Source organism: Aphidius gifuensis, linkage group LG4 (assembly GCF_014905175.1).
Source record: "Aphidius gifuensis isolate YNYX2018 linkage group LG4, ASM1490517v1, whole genome shotgun sequence".
Taxonomy (NCBI): domain Eukaryota; kingdom Metazoa; phylum Arthropoda; class Insecta; order Hymenoptera; family Braconidae; genus Aphidius; species Aphidius gifuensis.
Window position 1 is genome coordinate 8,317,368 of NC_057791.1, and position 20,887 is coordinate 8,338,254.

The 20,887-nt window shown below is 30.0% G+C and overlaps 2 protein-coding genes across 8 annotated transcripts in view; one reads left to right on the top strand and one right to left on the bottom strand.

Annotated features, from left to right (window-relative positions):
* LOC122854965 (paired mesoderm homeobox protein 2A-like) overlaps positions 1-4,385 on the top strand; it is a 61,129-nt gene extending 56,744 nt beyond the window's left edge. The window contains exon 3 of the mRNA XM_044156011.1: positions 3,811-4,385. Within this exon, the coding sequence (XP_044011946.1) occupies positions 3,811-4,224 (414 nt within the window). The 3' untranslated portion in view covers positions 4,225-4,385. The remainder of the gene's footprint in view (positions 1-3,810) is intronic.
* An 856-nt stretch (positions 4,386-5,241) lies between these two features.
* Positions 5,242-20,887, bottom strand: part of LOC122854964 (muscle LIM protein Mlp84B-like) — a 46,822-nt gene continuing 31,176 nt past the window's right edge. For 4 of the 7 annotated variants that reach the window (XM_044156005.1, XM_044156004.1, XM_044156009.1 and 1 more), the window contains 4 exons: positions 10,726-10,813; positions 6,818-7,114; positions 6,404-6,724; positions 5,242-6,316 (listed from right to left, as the gene is read on the bottom strand). In XM_044156005.1, the coding sequence (XP_044011940.1) occupies positions 6,037-6,316; positions 6,404-6,724; positions 6,818-7,114; positions 10,726-10,813 (986 nt within the window). In that variant the 3' untranslated portion in view covers positions 5,242-6,036. Of the gene's footprint in view, positions 6,317-6,403; positions 6,725-6,817; positions 7,138-10,725; positions 10,814-11,029; positions 11,115-14,048; positions 14,146-20,887 lie in introns of all 7 variants that reach the window. The other 3 variants (XM_044156006.1, XM_044156007.1, XM_044156008.1) reach the window with 3 other exon arrangements.

Sequence of the window (20,887 nt, forward strand, 5' to 3'; positions counted from 1 at the left end):
GAACTAAAGAATAACTTGTGTTTTGTAACTTCTTCAATTATATTATTTATTTTGACAATATGTATTAAACTTATTTCGGTAACACAAAGTTTTATTTGGCGTCGTTCACTGGTAGAAGTGAGGGAAAATAATTGATGCAACTCAAAAGACCTAGCGGTCATCTCTCAACTAATTTTTAACATCTGAAAAATGTCAAATTCAAAATTCAACATTTTTTTAAGTGTTAATTTTATGTGTAAAATAAATTGACATTTTTTTAAATGTCAAATTTCCATGTAACACTTGAAAAAATGTTAAAAATTTGACATTTTTATTTTAACATTTATATTTTTTTTACATTTTACATTTTTTTTTTACTGCGTATAAAAAAAATCAATTATACAAAAATACTGTAGTCTCTTGTTTTTACAACGACTATAAATAAATAAATTACACCTATTATCAATAATATTATAACTTTATTTCAATGGCTATGAAATTTCGCTCAATGAGAACTCCTTGTCTCTTAATCTTCCTCACAGAATTTTGTCAGGGCTCTCTCTGGATCGACGTCGATCCGAGCTCGATCTTTGACGTCCAGTGGAAGTTGGCTGTCGAAAATCGACTTAGATTTCTACCTGGGTGTGCTCAATCAGAGAGCTTGCTCACAACTCATTTGGAGGGGAAATACTCGCCAAGGTTCGTGCTTGCTTTTCCAAATTCGTTGTGAACACACGCTCTGCCTGGGCACTTGTAACGAAATATACTATTTTAATTATATAAAAAGAATTATTCATTTAATTTATCTTATTAGACAACAAAAAAAAAACAAAGTTTTTTCTACAAAAAAGAGTCAACCCAGGTAAGAGTTCTCGGGCTTGAACAACTGTGCCAGGCTTGTGCGAGGGTCGTGTATCAAGCCTTGGGAGCACAGGCTTGATACAAGCTTGTGCCCATTGTTTTCCCCGGCCTCACACGAGCCTTGTTAGCACAGGCTTGACACAAGACTGTCTCCGTTGTTTAAAACCGGCCTCACACAGGCCTCAATAGTCCAAGCTGGTGTCAAGCCTGTTTTTTTTGTTTTCCCCGACTTCACACGAGCCTTGTTAGCACAGGCTTGACACAACTCTGTTTCCGTTGTTTTTGTCTGTCTCACATAGACCTCAATAGTCCAAGCTGGTGTCAAGCCTGTTTTTTTTTGTTTTCCCCGGCCTCACACGAGCCTTGTGTCAAGCCCGTTTTACCAAGCCTCACACGGGACTTGACTCGTGCATATATTCAATTAAAAAAAAAAAATTATATCAATTAGATCTATAAATTGTAAATTGAAATATTAAATAACAATTATAAGGTTTTGACTATCGTGCCTGGCTTTTACAAGGACTGTGAATTGACTCTCGAATAAATTCATTCATATAAAAAATTTTGACCGACTCTTTCATGAATACCCCGGTGGTTGACTTGATAGAGCATTGGAGTTCCACGTAAGAGACCTAGGATCGATCCCCCGTTACAAATAATAATGTCCAATTAATAAATTAATAATAATTGTTTATTTATATTTTTTTATAATTTTTTTGCAAGCCGGTGTCAGGCGTGGGAACACAAGACTGTGTCAAGCCTGGGAACACAAGCCTGTGTCAAGCCGGATACACTAGTCCGGCACCAGTAAATAAATCGTGAACATTCTACACTTGACACAGGCCCGAGAGCCGGGTAATCAGGCTTGTCCCAGTCTTGTGCCCATCGTCACTTCCTACCTGGGAAGCGATCGAAATTGTCACTATAATTGTAAGTATATTAATTTAGATATGACATTTGTTCCTTTGATCTATTTCGTTAGCAACAAAAAAACAAACTATGTCCTACTTACTCTTTTTTTTTTTTTTGAAGTGAAACTTCTTTACAGAGGGTAGCAAAAAAATTCGAGGCCCTGCTAGCGTTACGCGCTCGCGTTTACTCTCTGTCACACGCTCTCCTATACTCTCTGTCACGTATACTCTTTCTGGTATACTCTCTCTGGTATACTCTCTCTGGTATACGCTCGGCCACAAGCGGATAAACTCGGAACGTCAGCTGCTATGTGTGTATGCGTGAGCGACTTTTTTTTTTTATTTAAATATTATTAAACAGTTCAACTGAGTTTAATACTTAAATAATTGATTTTTAAAAAAAATTCATTTAAACGTATTAAGCAATAGTTATCTCACGGGTTTAAAGAATCATTATTATAATAACAATAAAATTATTATAAATATATATAAATGATGATAATTATAACAACAATAATTTTGATAATATTACCAATTATTCACAATAGTATTGATATTAATAATAATATCTACAATAATAATATTTTGAATATAAATACTAATAATTATCAATATTTATATATAAATGTTATTGTCAATGTTATTATTTATATTATTAATATCACTGATATTATTATAAATCGATAATATTATTGTTATTATTACTAATATTATATTGATATTATTATCATCGATGATATTTTTGAAATTATTATTTTATTTATACCATGGTTATATATGAATAATATTATTATAAATAATAATAACTCCAATAATATTATGATTAACAATAATATCAATATAATATTAGTAATAATATCGATGGTATCAATTATATTGTCGCATTAAAGAATGAAGTGCCAAAAACGTCAATTTTAAAGGAAAAAGGGCGTAAGTGCAAATTTATAAATTTTCGGGTTTTTCATCTAATTTTAATACTTAAAAAAAAGGGAAAATGGGTGTAACAACCTTTGATAAAGGATAAAGGGCGTATGTCCAAGGATTGACGCCTTTTTTCCCGTTATCAAAATAATTTTTGATAAAAGATGAAAGGCATATTTTCAATTTTATTTGAAATTTATTTAATGGCAGGATTTTTTAAATTATTGATTGTTTACTGATAATTATACATAATTTATTATCAATACGAAAAACATAAAAATAATTACAAATCTTCATCTTTTATTAAAAATGATTTTGAGAATGGAAAAAAGGCGTAAGTCCCTGAACATACGCACTTTTTTTTTTCTTTAAGCCTTAAAATTAGGTGCAGGCCCGAACTCACGCCCTTTTCCTTTTAGAAAAAAAAAATTCCTAAAAATGGCACTTACGCCCTTCTTCCATTAATGTGTCGATATAAATAATAAAATTCATAATAATAATATTCGAAATATAAATACTAATAATTATTATTAACTAATAATATTTATATTCGAATATTATTGTCAGGATTAATATTATTATTATTATTATTATTATTATTATTATTATTAATATTCAGCGTGACATGAAACTACTCTGAAAGAAGTTTTACTTCCCCCTCGCGTACTCGCAACACGCTAATTTTTTTTGTTTTTTTGTTGCTATTAATAGAAAAATAATAGAAAAAAGCAAACAGAAATAAATTCATATAAGTGAGAAAAAAACAACGACCAATCAAATATCCGGAAGACTGATGATGTTTGTCGTTTTTATAATCGGAGAGTATAAATAACTATAATTTTATTTAAAATAATCATATTTATTTAATGTTAAAAATGATAAATTATATTGGTTGTTCATCTTGTGTGTCATTGAGAAAACAAATGATTTGCTAATATTATTTTTCGGCTAACTTTTACTGAACTTTTTACCAAACCTAGACAATTAACGCTCAATATTATCTCCGTGCAAGCACTGTAGGCGAGTAACACTATCTCTCTACTATCTACTATTTCTACTATCTCTTGAATTTGAATTTAAATATATAAATTGTTATTATTACTCATGAAAAAAAAATCGAAAATTTATATACTTGCAGGTATGGTTTCAAAATCGACGGGCAAAGTTCCGAAAACAGGAACGGTTGGCACAACAAAAGTCAAATGGATCGAATTCCACGGTGAATAGAGATAGTGGTAATTCGAGTCCAGTGTCTGGTTGTATAAAAACAGAAGGTCGTTCCTCTAGAAGCCCATCAACACCACCAGGTACTTCCAACATTCATCTTTCGACTGCAGAAGTTAAGCCAATTACCAACCATAGTTTGATAAGTCTTAAGAATAACAGCGACGGCAATAGTACTCCACCAAATGGACGTACTAGTAGCCACAGTGGACCGAGCATCAGCGCTGGAAGTGCTCATTGGGAGTCTTGTAGTTCACGACCGTTTTCGAGTAGCCTTCCACCTTATCTTATAGATCCTTTATCTCTCAAAACAACAAATCTCTATTAATACTTAGAAAACTTTGTTTTCAAACTCACCAACTTGAATGTGACAAAAATAATATCATTTGTTAATGTTTTATGTAAATAGGTATTTTAAAATACATCAATACGTGAATTAAGTTGGTGTTTCTATAAATGACATTAGAAATAATCAGTTTTCATTCATGGGCCAAAAATTTATGAAATATGTCTTCATTCAGTATACATTATATTTATTTTATTACACGATATTAATCATAAATAAATACAGTGCTGTAAAACAAGAAAAGCATAAGACTGCTTTGGCACTCGATAAATTTTTTTACAAGCTAATTCGATAAATACCTCAACCTTGCATTAATTTTGATGCGTAATGAAGTACAGTCCCATACGATTTTTCAGTGTGCAAATGTATGTAAACTCTTGCCCATGACAGATTAAATAATGCTGGAATCTAAAAAAATCTTGCATTAGTTGTACTATTTGGTGCGAAATTTAACACACAGAAACGCATAACATGTCATAGTAGTGCATCGCACTTCAAGTCAGTGCTTAATTTATGTTTATTCTGAAGATGGTTGTGTGAAAGTGTTGAATTCAATTTGTACGCAAAATAGGAGATGCTTCAGGATTCTGAAGGTGCCATACCCAAGTTATTCTTAACTTCTTAGTGTTTCGTTTTGGAACTTGGAAAATAGTGCAAGATGGACCTCCCTCAGGTTTTGGTTGAACAATATACTATAAATAGATTGAGCTCAGTCGTTTCACATATTATTCCACATAAAGTTTGCCTGAGATAGAACGTGTACAGTCATTGCTATAAATATTTATTTTCCATTTCTCACCATTCCTCAGAGTTATAATACGATGAATCTAAATACTGAACTTATATCATAAACTTGTGTTCGAAATCTCTATATATATTTCCACTAATTTACATCAATAAAATTATGGGTTCATTATTAACTCCAGTCATATTAAAATAAAATATTAAATTAAAATTAAAAAAAAAGAAATAATAGTTGCAATCCATTTTACTCATTACTTTAAAAATTTATATTGAATGAATAATCATTTATTAATTCTTTTCGTTCGCAAAACAAGATGACATAGTAGAATTGGTTTATAATAAAATTTTCTTTCTTATAAAAAATAAAACGTTTCGTACGTTTTTTTATCTATATCGCTATAATAACGTATATCATTTATGACCAGATGAACAAAAATCATGAAATTTATTTACTTACACGATTATTTGCGATGTTTCTATTCAGAAAGCGCTCGTGAATTATAATTCTAATTTTGTATAAGCAATAAAGATATTTGTTATATAAACAGACATTAATTTTTCGGAAAAAAGATTTGTACTTTTTTGTTATCTAACATTCGTATCTTAATAATAATAATAATAATAATAATAATAATAATAATAATAATAATAATAATAATAATAATAATAATAATAATAATAATAATAATAATAATAATAATAATAATAATAATAATAATAATAATAATAATAATAATAATAATAATAATAATAATAATAATAATAATAATAATAATAATAATAATAATAATAATAATAATAATAATAATAATAATAATAATAATAATAATAATAATAATAATAATAATAATAATAATAATAATAATAATAATAATAATAATAATATAATAATAATAATAATAATAATAAATAATAATAATAATAATAATAATAATAATAATAATAATAATAATAATAATAATAATAATAATAATAATAATAATAATAATAATAATAATAATAATAATAATAATAATAATAATAATCGCCGCTATGTTTGATCGAGAACATTTAGGCCATCGTTAGCGTACCGGCACCCATGCCAAATCCAACGCCACGTGGACCAAAATGTCTACCGTAGCAGCCACGGCAGTATATATCCCCGTCTGGTCCGTCGTTGAGATTGGTCGAATCCAACGAGCGATGGCAGTCACCACAGCTAAAGCATCTTTTGTGCCAAACTCGATCTTTGGATATCATTTGCTCAGCTGCATAAACTGGATAACCACAACGAGAGCAACCTCCTTGTCCATTTTCACATTTTGTGCCGAGTTGAGGTTTTGAATCAATACTAGTGATAAGAATACGAATGGTATGTTAATGAATCACCTTGCTCGATTTCTTATAAATAAATAAATTGACAATGCAATATACTTACTATGAAGGCGCACTATCACCATTGGTAGATACAAGAGTCGGAGAGTGACCAAATCCGAAACCTTTCGGCCCAAAAAGTTTACTGTAGCAAGCACGACAGTGTATTTCTTTATCAGGTCCATCACAAGCAAGCATGGAGTCAAGAGGTCTGTGACACTCATTGCAATTAAAACATTTTTTGTGCCACATTGTGCCTTTTGCAAGCTGTTGCTCGGCAGCGAAAACCATGCCACCACATCGTGGACATCCTTGACCAGCAGGAGCTTTGATTGCCGTCGTATCAGGATTGTATGATGGTCTTGACGCAGAAATATCATCTTCTCTGTATAAAAATTTATATTGAAGAGTTTGCGATAGGTATCGAATTTTTTTCATATTACCCAGAACTTTTTATCTATAATTTCGGTTAACTTACGTCAGCCCATCGGTTTGAAGAAATCCAGATCCACATGCAAATCCGTAACCGTGCGGCCCCCATTTTTTGCCATAGCAAGTTTTACAATAAACGTCTTTATCAGGTCCATCGCAAGCAATTATGGAATCCAGTGTTTTAGCACAGTCGCGACATTTCCAACATTTTCTGTGCCACTCTCGATCTTTAGCGAGGACTTGTTCAGCAGCAAAAACTACACCACCACACCGAGGACATCCTTTTCCAGGAGGTGCTTGAATCTTTGCGGTATCAGCCACGCTTGTACGAGGAGCAGCATCTCTATTTTCCACACAAATTGGATACTTCGTTTTATATCGAAAAAAAAAATGAATCGAAATTTTTTTTGACATTTAAACTTTAATGTTTTATTTTTATCATAGTCATCGAGATTATTATTATTTTTATATTAATATGTCAATAAAGTATGAGTTACCAACAAATATTCATTAATCATATCGATATTACTAGGTTGTTTAGTGAATAGTTAATGACAAAAAATAAATTGACCATTCGAGGAGGATCCTCATGTGTTAAGCTGAAAAATTATGTCTATTCAATAATTCGTAGTATTCGAGTATTGAAACTTATATTATATAGTCAAAGCTTTTTCTGAACAAGAAAACGAAAGTAACACAGATCAAAAACGGTATCGCCTTAAATATTACCTGATTATAATATTCTATTCCGTAATATTACATGACAAAATATTATGGTCAAAATATCATTGGAGAAAATGACAAATAAAAATCACATATGGACTACAATAACACAGAATCACATATACAGTTTTAATTTCATTTAAGGTCCCAGTTTCTGAACTCTTCTGGCTGAATTTATTTTCAAGGACTTCGTAAATATACAAAAATAAAAAATTTTTATATAATTTTTTTTTTTTCTATTAAAATATACTTTAAAGTTAATAAATAAAATATAAATATAAAAAAAACATAATAATTTATTTAGTCAATCCCTGACAATGACCCAGTTTATGAACGATATAAAATGTGGTGTCGTAGTTTCTGAACGCGAGTAGGTACCAGTTTTTGAACGAATATAACATATAAATAATAATAATAATAATGGCTGCTTAAAAATTCAAATGTCACAATTTTAGGTTAAACATGATGTAAAATTTTTGGGCATTATTGAATTGAATATATTTCATAATCAACTTAATCAAAAAAAAAAAAAAAATAATAACAAATGAAAGAGAATTTAATTTCAAATCTATTATATGTTATATATTCTTATATATTATACTTGCGTAATATCATATCTTGACAAACATAATACATGCACTCAACGTTCAGCGCTAGACATGACTGAAAAATGGCGTTACTCGTTTAGTCCAGTTATTTTATTATTTTTTTTGAGACAGTAATAAAAGAATTGAATTGTAAACTTTTTTTTTTCGAGAAAAAGAAAAACTTTTCTTTTGAATAAAAACTTTTTTTTTTTATATTATATATAAAGAATATTTAAGTAATACAATAAATAATCGATATCGTTCAGAAACAGGGCCGCGTTCAATAACTAGGCCCATGACCTTATTTCATTATTATTTTACTGATATTTAACAATACCAAAACATCACAAGTAATAACAACACATATTTAGTTTCGATTTCATTTTTATTATTTCCTCTCATCAGTTGCTTACTAATATTCAAATTGTGTACATTTAATAAGCCTTTGAAATTTATTGTAAGCCAAAAAGGGACAATAAAATTCGAAGACACCCTGGTAGAAATTTGTGAGCACCGCCCGACTTAACCTATATAAGCACATATGCTTATACATGTAAAGTCGGGCCAACGGAATTCTTCTACCAGGGCATGAAAAAACGAATAATGTTACTTGAAGATGCATTGATTACAAGAATTTACTACACACTTATCACAATTTATTTAGTTTCATCCTTTCCTTAGACATTTGCCAATAATTTTTTATATATTATGGCAAATGTAGTTAAGGAATTGATGAAACTAAATAAATTGTGTAATCTTCATTAATTCTATACACTGAGAGAAATTTTAACTAAAAATTAAAATCATGGTTAAATAGAAATTACTATAGTACTTTGTAATTTTTGTTTTAATTCTGGGACTGGCCGCGAGAGTCGGAATTCTACAATAAAATTATGTAAAATCTGTAAAATGTCAAAAAATTGCTAGGTTACTTCAAGCCTCTATACATCGTTATCCATTGCAGATAGACATGGGGTTGAGTGAAGTTTATTATTGAAAATTCAATTCTAAACAATTTATGAAGAATTACTTTTTTTGATTAATCTCTTAGATTATGAGTTATGAGTTAATTAAATAAAGAACATACATGTTTAGTGAAAACAATAAAAATTATTATATGTTTGAATGAAAAATACTGCACAATTTAATAAATATTCTTATATATATAATAAAAATTATCATGTACACATATAAAAGTTAGCATAGACTTAAATATTTTTTACTATATAGCTTTGTAAAAATTCTGTTTGTGGGGCGAAATAACACAAAGATGGCCGACCGATTAAACAAATGATTGAACTGTCATGTAATTTCAAGCATTTCTACAGCCTTATCTGTTGAAGCTAGGTATGGGGTTAAGCGAGATTTATTATTGGTTATTTATTTCTAAACAATTTATCAAGAATAACTTTTTTCTATTTAACAATTAGTTTTCGAGTTTTGAGCGTGTAAACAGAAAAGAAAAAATGTTGCCGGGAATTGATTGCTATTCTCCGTGAATCTAGCACAAACTGCCCAACTTAACACAAAAAATGTCCAACTTTTGAATAAAATTTAGTAAATTCCAAAACCGGTAGTGGGTAAATTCTCAGTCTGCTAAAATTTACTTGTGAGTGTCGTGAATTTAGTCATTTTTTTAAACAGAAATTACAATAAAATTGTGTAAATTTTATGGCTTAGTATTGTATATAGTCAATGGCCAGATTTTTTACATAATTTTATTGTAAAAATTATCTATCAATATACGAATAATTCTTATAAATGACGGGGGAACGCAGTTTTTACTATTTATTTTGTAATTTTTTCTTTTACGTTTGTAATTCTTAGTTAATATTTCTCTCAGTGTAGCTATATTTGCGAAAATAAATAAACGTTACAACAAAATTGAGAATCACTTTTACTTATTGTGTCGATGGACACGTCATCTAGCAGTAAGTTAATTTCAAGTCGAAACACTTGGGTATATCGACACGATGAAAATTTATACTATCATATTCATATAGCTATCGTAATTATCGTATTATATTATATCGTATTGCAATTACCGTCTATCGCGACAACACTAGATGAGACCTATTAGTGGTTTTCTCAATAAGACGTCATTCGCTTTATCAAAATGAAAATCAACACACACACACACACACACACAGAAAAAAAAATTCAATAAGCCTTTCAAAAAGTTTTAGTTAAGCCTTCTAATTTCTGAGTTCTCGGAAAAAAACTAGTTGTACGGAATTTCAAGACTTTTTTAGTACCCAAAAAGTATGGAAGAATAAGACTTTTTCAGTATCCGTATAGCGTCTTTAAAAAGTCTTTAACTTCAATACATTTTCCAGACCGAAATCAAATGTCTTGACAAATAAATACAGCGTCCTATAAAAACCCGTAGGTTTTCTAGACTGAAATTGAGTCCTTCAACAAAGTAATGCTTTGAATGTCTTCGAATTTCTTTTCTTCAGTTCTTGTTGTAAATTTTCAATACAGTTTCCATACTTTTTTAGGCCTCAAGACTTTTTCCGTACTTAAAATTTTTATCCGGGTTCAGTAAGAAAAGGTTGAAAACATTACAAAAAGTTGAAGTCATCGGAAATGATGTGAATATTTTTCACTAAGGGTAAAAATTATAGTATGAAGTCGTGCGTACCCGTCGTCTTCAATATCACACTGCAACCCGATCCACATAACTCCGGCATGACCTATGCCTCGTGGACCAAATTTTTTTGGATAGCATGCTGTCGAGCAGATAAGCGCATATATATGTATCAGTGGGTAAAGCATAAGCAAGGATGAAAATTGATGTGCCCTTGAGTTTTTTTTTTAATTTTTCTTCCATTTCTCATTTTTAATTTTCTATCATCTAACTCATAAAATAGCTGGTGATATAAGTAATGCGTAATAAAGTAAATAAGCAAGAAATAGCAACATTCTTTATGAATTTGAGGACCCACCCGTTAAAATAGTAGTCACTCTGCAGTGCACCACCACCCTGACCATAGCCATAACCCTTTGGTCCGAACGATTTGCCGTAACAAACTAAAAACAAACTAGGTTAACGTTACATTTTTCAATAAGAGAAATTATATTCATATATTCTCAAAATTCAAGCTGTAACAAGCTACTTGCGTTGAAATCATATGTTTTTTCTTTTGTTAAATCTGAAATTCCAAACATTTTCATCAATGAAAATCTGATGTTCTTGTTTTTCGTTTGATTTATTTCTGATTTATCATAACTCTAGAGAATAAAACGTGATCTCAAATACTATTCACGTATTGAATAGACCATGTGCAGACTGTGTACGGTTAAGACAAAAACAATCATACTTTGATAATTATAACTCGGAAAACGTATCTAAATTTGCCAATAGAAACTAATATTTTTTATGACATTGAAGAATTTCAAACGAGAATTCGGTAGCATCAAAAAAAGCCACTAGGGCTCCTCGCTTAATTGCAATAACTATAAATAAAAATTTCAGATCGTGTTCCTTATTTTTTTCCGAGTGGATGATCGTAATTTTTTCGAACACATATTTAGATCGTATGTGACACGAACATTCACAAAAAGTAGTGTCCACGCATCTCATTACGAGCAACTAAAGCAAGAACCGTAATGTTCAGAAACATCATTACATATAGCTTCAAGATGACGGAACTTGATCATGTTGATGAATAATTGATAAAGGATCGTTCAGAAAACTAGAAATTTAGTTCTTGGAAATTTTTAGATTTGAAAGGAGAAAACAAAAGTCCTATTAGAAATGGACACAGTATAGTATTTTTTCGGGGCATCTCATTTTTATTACGAAGACCAAATTATTATTTAATGTAAAACTTAATTTTTGTTTTTAATCGAAATGAAAATTTTCTAAGTTCATAAAAAAAAAGGACTAAGAAAAACGCCTTTTAACCTATAAGAAACCGAACTGTCTCGAACGGGAATATAATCTAACTGATGTGATAAATATAAATAAGAAAAAAGATCTGGTAACGTTTGTTGGGGCGTGTGGCCCGGGTTACCGTTGAAAATTAAAAATTTTCAATACTCCGGCTAGGGCCGTGTTGAATTTTATCTCTTAAATGGTTTTTAAAAGTAACAATACAATAATAGTACATTTTTTTTTTTATTTTCTGAAAATCGATTTTTTTTTTTTTTTTTTTTCGTTCAAGTTGAGGCAAGCTACTTCTGTTGAAATCAACGAAATGACTTCATATTAGACTCAAAAAACGTGGTTTTTAAAACTCTATCGCCCCTCAACGAGTTTATCCTGATTCCAATAGTCAATTTATTTCTATTTTTTAAACAAAAGAGACAAAAATATTTCAAAATAGTATATTTCGTTACAAGTGCCCACTCAAAGAGTGTGCTCTCAACGAATTTGGAGGGGCAAGCACGAGCCTTGGCGAGTGTTTCCCCTCCAAATGAGTTGTGAGCGGGCTCTCTGATTGGGCACATGTAACGAACCATATTTTATGTTACAAGGGCAGTGGGAATAATGTGTGAATTTCCAAAGCGTAAGAGGGGTAGTGCGCTTTTTGGAAATTCACACATTATTACCACTGTCCCTAGTAACATAAAATATGGTTCGTTACATGTGCCCAATCAGAGAGCCGCTCACTCATTTGAGAAGCCGAAGCAAATGCGCCCCTCCAAATTCGTTGACACCTCTCTGAGGCACTACTAACTATAACCTATTTTATTTTATGAAAACTATAATTTTTTTTGAAAAAAGTTTCGACTAAAAGTTGTAGGATTTTACCACACATGCTTTCTAAGTCTTATACAAAATATCTAGGACGATTTTCTCGAAAGTTAGAGCGTTTTTCAAAAATTACTCGAAAACTAGAAAAGCAATAACTTTTGATAAAATTGTAGTAAAGATTTCGTATTAGGCTCAAACAACGCGTCTTTAGAAACTCCATCGACCTTTATGAGAAAAAGCATTATCTGTTCAGTCACTTTTTTTTTTTTTTCTAAAAACTATGAAAAATGTGATCCATAGATCAAAATTTTTCCAGAGAGGCGATAGAATTTTCGAATACGCATGTTTTAAGCCTAATATAAAGTCTCTAACACCATTTCATCACGAGTTATTGTTTGCCTAAAAAATGAAAACGGCACAAGCTATAACTCAAAATGGAGTAGTTGCAGAGGTTTCATATTAGGCTTAAAATAATCGTTTTTCAATATTCTATAACTTTTTCAAATGAATTTTTATCGTACGAATAGTATTTTTCGTGCAAAAAAACTGGCCAAATAGATATCGCTTTTCTCTATCAAGGGCAATAGGATTTCTAGAGCCGCTTTTTTTGAGCCAAATCCGAAGTCTTTACGACAATTAGTTTAGAAGTTATGAACGTTTTTTTTTTTTTGGGGGATAAATCCAATACTGCGGCTGAGCCTTTCGGCTCCTAGCCTCCGTAAAATCATCAACTTTACATCCATGCATTTATTCAATAAAATTCAAAATTTTAACACAGATACCGTATATATAAGAGCAACATTTCTCCTTCATCCTTCATCAACTAACGTATTCGGAGGTCTCTTATAGAGAAGTTATACTGTAAATAGTGAAAATTTGATAAACATTGTTAATATTTCACATCTTCTTTTCTCAACCCATTATCAAACTCATTGAGAGTTGTCGACTTCAAAACTGAATATCTTTATTTCTACACATTTATACTGTGTGTGGTAAATAAAATTTCGGAATTTCAACACAACTATTTTATGAACCTGTTCTAACAGTTGAAAAAAAATTTCGCTCAAGTAATTTAAAGTTGAACTCCCTCAATAAATTTACCCCACTTACTAATCCGCAAATGGTCTAGTCTGTAAGTGAATCATTGTCATTACTCATTGACTGTATTAATCATATATAAATGTAGGCATAATATAGAAATATTTAGTTACTTTCTGTAGCATGGTATAGCTTGATAATGTTAATAGTCCTTCTGTATCCCTTACCTTTGCAGTATATGTCTTTATCTGGACCTTCACAGCAGTTCACAGAGTCTAACCTTCTGGAGCAAGTTCCACATTTGAAACATTCTTTATGCCATTGCTAAACATCAGACATAAAGAATATTTTTTTCTAACTCAACATATTTTAATCTATAAATTTATTGATAAATCATGGAACATGAAATGAGGTTTGAACATAGGAGGTTGAGATCTTATATTCGAAGCTAAATAAAGAATGCCGGCATCAAGAATGAAAAAAGCTTCAATACTGTCTTTATATACCATTATACTTACTTCTAACTTTTTAGGCATTCTTTGAATTATCGTTCGTTTTGAAAAAAACAGAAACTTGGAAAAAATAAGAAGTTCCTCTGCCAGGATTCGACCCGGGTCTTTAGCATACCGGGCAACCGCCTTAACCTCTAGACCACAGGGCTTCTTAATTTTTTCCAAGTTTCAACCTGTTAACACCGCCGTCCATCTATTCATCATTGATTTTTTATCATTTTTATGTAGTTTGCCGTGGACAATTCAAGTGCCCATAAATTTGTTTAAAACGAGAATATTTATTTTATTTATTGCATTAAAAGAACAATTTGTATTTTCAAATATTTTCTGAATTGATTTTTCCCTGGAATTTTCTAATATCGAGAATCGAACCGTAGACTTGACAACCTGGGAAGTAGACACGTTAACCACTGTGCCACGACACTGAATTAGTAATGTAAATGACCATCATTCTTTTTTTTTATCACGTCATTGAAAAAATGACCGTCCGAACCGTCTGTGACCGTCAGAAAATTTTTCGTCATGATTTTGGTCACTTTCAAAAAAAAAAAAAAAATCCGTTATGAATCAAGTTGGAAAAATCAGAGAAAATATTCTATAAGTATTCTAAAATGACTGTCAGCCCAAGTGAAAAAAATATATTTATTGGAAATATAAAATAAATTTAATTTATATTTAAAATATATGTGAATTAAATTTGATTAATGTTTTAAGTCTTGTCAGAAATCTCACGGTCACAATCGGTCACAAATTTTCAGCCCGTCATTTTTTCTAACGGACCGAATGACGTGACCGTCGAATGACGGTCACAAAATTTTTTCTACATCACTACAGTGAAAAATCTGAATATGAGCTTTACTTTACATATTTACGGAAAGAATTTTTTATTTTTTTTTACGAAAAAAACATAGCGAATTTTACAATGGCCCATAGCTGAGCTGCACTATCTATTTGTTTTATGATATTTTCATATGGGCTATAGCAAAAAGTCGTGTGGGCGTGGCTATTTTTTTTTGTGTACAATAGTAATTTTTATTATGGTCAAACGCAAAGTTTATTTTGTTTATTAAGGGAGTACTTTTACGATAATCGAAATAGAAAGTTTAGGAAAAAACATAGTGTTAATTGCAACAAAAAGTCTATATCGGAGCCCAAAATTTTTGCCTGATACTGTGCAAATTCCAGCCAATCACGGCCAAGTTGTGTTCGGGAAAACGCTCGGATAGATGTGTACTTGTGTTTGTGTGAATTTGTTGTGACAGCTGTTTATTTAGTTGTAAATTAAGGTGATCAATATTGGAATATGCATTTATTTATTCATTTAATTTTTTAAAATAATTGATTTGTTTAAAAATAATTGGAAATTTTAATTCGATAAAATTATAGTTTATTAATCTTTTAGATGTTTGTACATATGTGTGATATATAAAATAAGTAGAGAGTTGCGCGCGACGCATCACGTTCATGTCAAATATTAATAAATTTTGCAAACTTTAATTAATAATATCTCTGATTCTAGAAAGTTCAAGCGTTTAATTTTTTTTTCAAAATTTCCTAAATTATGTCAATTTTGACATATTAATTTTTTATCAAATTTGTAAGAACCGTTTTTTTGTTAGAACTAAAAATATAAAAAAATTAAAAAAAAATCCTATACCTGCAATGTTAAACCACGTAAAAAGTTCACCTGTTTAGACTCAATTATCTCTAATACTCGATTGTTCATCATCACAGAGTTAAGATCATTAGATGCAGGAGAATTTCAAGATTTATATATCCAAAAATTAGGAAAATTGTAAGAAAACTAATCGATGGAGGTACTCCCTTAAAACTATTATAATTTTTTTTTTTTTTTTAATGTCAATATTTATACTTTATTTGTTTTTTTTTCTCATTTTTTATTTCCTACGATGAATACTTTAACATCAAAAATTGAACTTAACCAGGGATTGAACCCCATATCTGCCGAATAGAAACTCTTCGCATTATCCGCTGCACTGCGCTGCACCACAACAACGATTACGAATGATCCAGGCAAGTTCTGTTTTAAATAAGCATTTTAAAAAATTTTAACCGATTTTGACGAAAAAATTATTTTAAGGGTATTTCGGACTCGAGATTTCAATAAAAATATTTAAAAAATTCTATCCCCCCGGGAAAGGGTTAGAAAAAATTGATTAAAATTAAAATAATCAATTTTGCGATTCCTGTTAGAATTAGAAAAAAAAGTTTCAAGTAAAAGTTGTAGAGAATAATTTTTTAGGGGGGGGTAGGACTTATAAGTTTTTTTTTTTTAACCATCCGTTTTCGCGTAATTAGATTTTAAAGTTTTATGTTTTTTGATTAACGCGTTTCCCCTCACGAGTCGCCACTCAAAACTCTCCTGCACGACCGCGATAGATATATAAAAAAGAGAGTTACTTTTATTTTGATCCGACGTTACCCGACGCTACTCGACTGTACCCGACTCGACGCATACACACACACACACACAGCTGTTGTATTTACACGCACCGTAATAGTATTAGTGACATAAACTTTTAAATTCGATTTCAATCAATTCTCTCAATTCTCGCGTGGTCGCCCGGAATAACAACAAAAGCAATTGTTAATAAAAAAAGAATCTTAACAAATAGCCCCACCATTCGAAAATGCATCGATTTTAAAAATTTTTTTTTCATCATATTATAAATTAAAAAAACTATCGTATGCTCATAATAATATTGCTATTTTGATTTTCTCGCTGCCCGTAATTATTTTTGGGGGAAAAGGAGTGGTTTTTTCGTGAAAATGCCCTACAACCAAATTAATGTACTACAACTAAAGAAAATTTTCCCGTTTTTATTTTATTTTTCGGTCAATTATTTAAAGAGTGATTCGATATTTCTCAGACAAAAATATTTTTTTTTTTATTCCTTTCGCGACGCGTAATTATTTTTGGGAGGAAAGGGGTGGTTATTTCGCGAAAATGCTATTTATTAAAATTAATGTACAAAAATTAAAGAAAATTTTTTCGTTTTTATTTTATTTTTCGGTCAATCATTTAAAGAATTATTCGATATTTCTCCGACAAAAATATTTTTTTTTCTATTTTTTTCGCGACGCGTAATTATTTCTGAGTTTATGCAAATATTAATTATTTATTGGGCAAAACACGAAAATTTATTCAGTTTATAATAATGTACATATTGTCTGCTATATATTTTAATTTGTTTTTTCGCGAAATAACCACCTCTTTTCCCTCAAAAATACGCGTCGCGAAAAGAATTCAAAAAAAATAATTTTTTTCAGAGAAATATAGAATAACTTTCTCAATAATCGACAGAAAAAAAAATAAAAACGGGAAAATTTTCTTCAAATGTAGTACATTAATTTCGTTGTAGGGCATTTTCACAAAATAACCACTCCTTTTCCCCCAAAAATAATTACGGGCCGCGAGAAAATCGAAATAGCAATATTATTATGAGCATACGATATTTTTTTTAATTTATAATATGATGAAAAAAAAATTTTTTAAATCGATGCATTTTTGAATGGTGGGGCTATTCTTTTTTTATTAACAATTGCTTTTGTTGTTATTCCGAGCCGACGACGCGAGAATTGAGAGAATTGATAGAAATCGAATTAAAAAGCTTATGTCACTAATCTATTACGGTGCGTGTAAATACAACAGCTGTGTGTGTGTGTATGTGTCGAGTCGGGTACAGTCGAGTAGCGTCGGGTAACGTCGGATCAAAATAAAAGTAACTCTCTTTTTTATATATCTATCGCGGTCACACAGGAGAGTTTTGAGTGGGGACTCGTGAGGGGAAACGTGTTAATCAAAAAACATAAAACTTTAAAATCTAATTACGCGAAAACGGATGGTTAAAAAAAAAAACTTATGAGACCTACCCCCCCTAAAAAATTATTCTCTACAACTTTTACTTGAAACTTTTTTTTCTAATTTTAACAGGAATCGCGAAATTGATTATTTTAATTTTAATTAATTTTTTTTAACCCTTTTCCGGGGGGATCGAATTTTTTAAATATTTTTATTGAAATCGGGAGGTCGAAATACCCTTAAAATAATTTTTTCGTCGAAATCGGGTAAAATTTTTTAAAATGCCCATTTAAAACAGAACTTGCGTGGATCAGAAAATTAATTTTTGTTTGTTTTACATTAATAATTTTAAAATGAGCAAAGTCACGTCTGCGCAGTCGGCTAAAAAGTGGGGGCAGTTAACAGCGAGTCCGTCATTGTTTTTGCTATGGCCCATTGTAATTTTAACCATGTTGCTTTGTATTTATCAATGACACCTATAGGATTTCTGAGAGAATCAAATTTTTACTATGGCACATCGTAAATTTTCAGAGGATTATTTCAATTTTGTCCACAACAACAACGTAAAATTTTATGAATACACAGCAAAAAAAAAAAAAATACATATTTTGCTATGGTACAATGTAATTTTTAGGCTGGATTATTTTAACTTATAAATTTGGCCTTGGTAAAAATTTCTTTATGCGTTGTAATTTTTTATCTGAACATAGCAAAAAAAAAAAAACATTATATAAATTGCTATGGTACATTTTAATTTTTCAAAGCAAAAATTGTTTTTCTTTGTGAACATGATAGTAAATATTTTCATAGTCAGAAGATAGACCCTCGATGATATGGCTCCATAGCAAAATTTGCTGAAAATTTTTCTCCGTGTTCGTTCAGAAAAGAATTCATTTTATATTATATATTATATTTAAAATTTTTTTCTAAATGTGATAAGTACATTTTCCTGTGCAGTCTTTGAAAATCAAGAGACTTTCTTTTTTTACTCAAAAAAAAGTATTATTAGTGTAAAACTTTTTTTTTTTTAACCGAAGCAGCCCATTGCAGTCAAGAAAGTATTTGATAATGTACAGAAATAAATTTTCTCACTAATTTATGAGTAAATAATGTGATATCTAGGTCTATATTTAGTATCCATAAATTATCAGAATCGATTCACTGTTAAGAAATTCTCTTTTGATTGCCTAACAAATTGACAGCTCATCAAAGTTTTACTCCATTAATTTACCGCCCCTGTAGATCATTCATCAAAATTTTTATACACTGAAAAAAAAAAGTTCTACCAGATAGAACTTTTGTTCTAGGAAATTTTTAGATTTGAAAAAAGAAAAAAAGTTCTTGTTATGAATAGAAAACTTCTTGTTAAAAGACAAAAAAATTCGTGAAACATGACAGATTTCGATTTGAAATGAACCTAAAATAGATTTGAAAAAAGAAAAATTATCTTTGTAATGATAATAAAACTTCTTGAAATAAATGCTGAAAAGGTCTTGAATTGAGACGCATACTTCTTAAAAAAAAATCTTTTTGTTCTCACTTCATGAACAACAGTTCTAAATTTTAGAACAAGGCTTCTTGGAAATAATCAAGTTGTGTCTTGAATTGAGAAAAAAAAGATTTCTATCGAGTCAAAATAAGATTCAATTCAAGAAGTAAATTACTACTGATTTAAATAAATAAAAAAATTATTTATTTAACATTACTTTTGTTAATTACCAGAAGTACAGTTCAACTTTACATTGTAAACCATATTTTTTTTTCCTAAACTAATTGCCTATGAGGTGAACCGAACCCTTGACCGACGCAAACCACGATATCTTCAACCTAACGACTTTCCCACCGAGCCACGAGCGCATGTACATGACTGGACGGAAATTTCTGTTTTCATAAAGCACGACATTTAAGGAGGTTATGCACAAATTCATTGCGGGTGTTGCGGGGCGCTTCTGACGTCACAGACAAAACTGAAATCCGACTACACTGTAAAAAAATAAAGTGAAAAGCGCCTGCGCCCCATATACAATATATGGGATTGCGGGCATGTGTGTGTGTTTGAACATGCCATACGTTGCCACATCTAATTTTTGTAAAGTTTATAATTAATTACTCATTAATTGACCGATCAAAATATAAAAATTTTTCGCGCAATTAATAAAACTCGGTTTCTAGTATATGTGTGATTTTTTTCAAGACTTTTTCATCATTTTTTCTATCCGAAAAAAATGGTTGAAATCTCCATAAGAGCCAATGTTAAATATTATTTTCAATAATTAATTACAAAAAATTTAACCGATCAACATAAGAAAATAATTATACCGTTGTATTCAGAATGAAAAGATCTACTTGTATACAAAATTTCAGAACATTCTCATTATATTTTAAAAAAAAAGAGTAATTTGTGCATAACCTCCTTAAGAAGAAAGATTACGTCATATTCAAATTGAAGTTGATTTTGTTAACAAGTCAGAAGAAAAATGTTTTGCTCATATTTTTTTTTTACATATATCATAAGACAACTTGTCAGACATAATAAAATATTCTTTTTCGATGTTTGTATTACTTTAATAATAATATGATAATAATATAAAAAATGAATACCGACTAAAGATTAGTTTTCTATTAAATTTTTTTTATATTAATTTTTTTTTATATCATTTAGTTTTATATTTTTCGTAAGTATTTATAATCAAACTTGATTTGTTTTAATTGCAATATGATTTAATTTTTC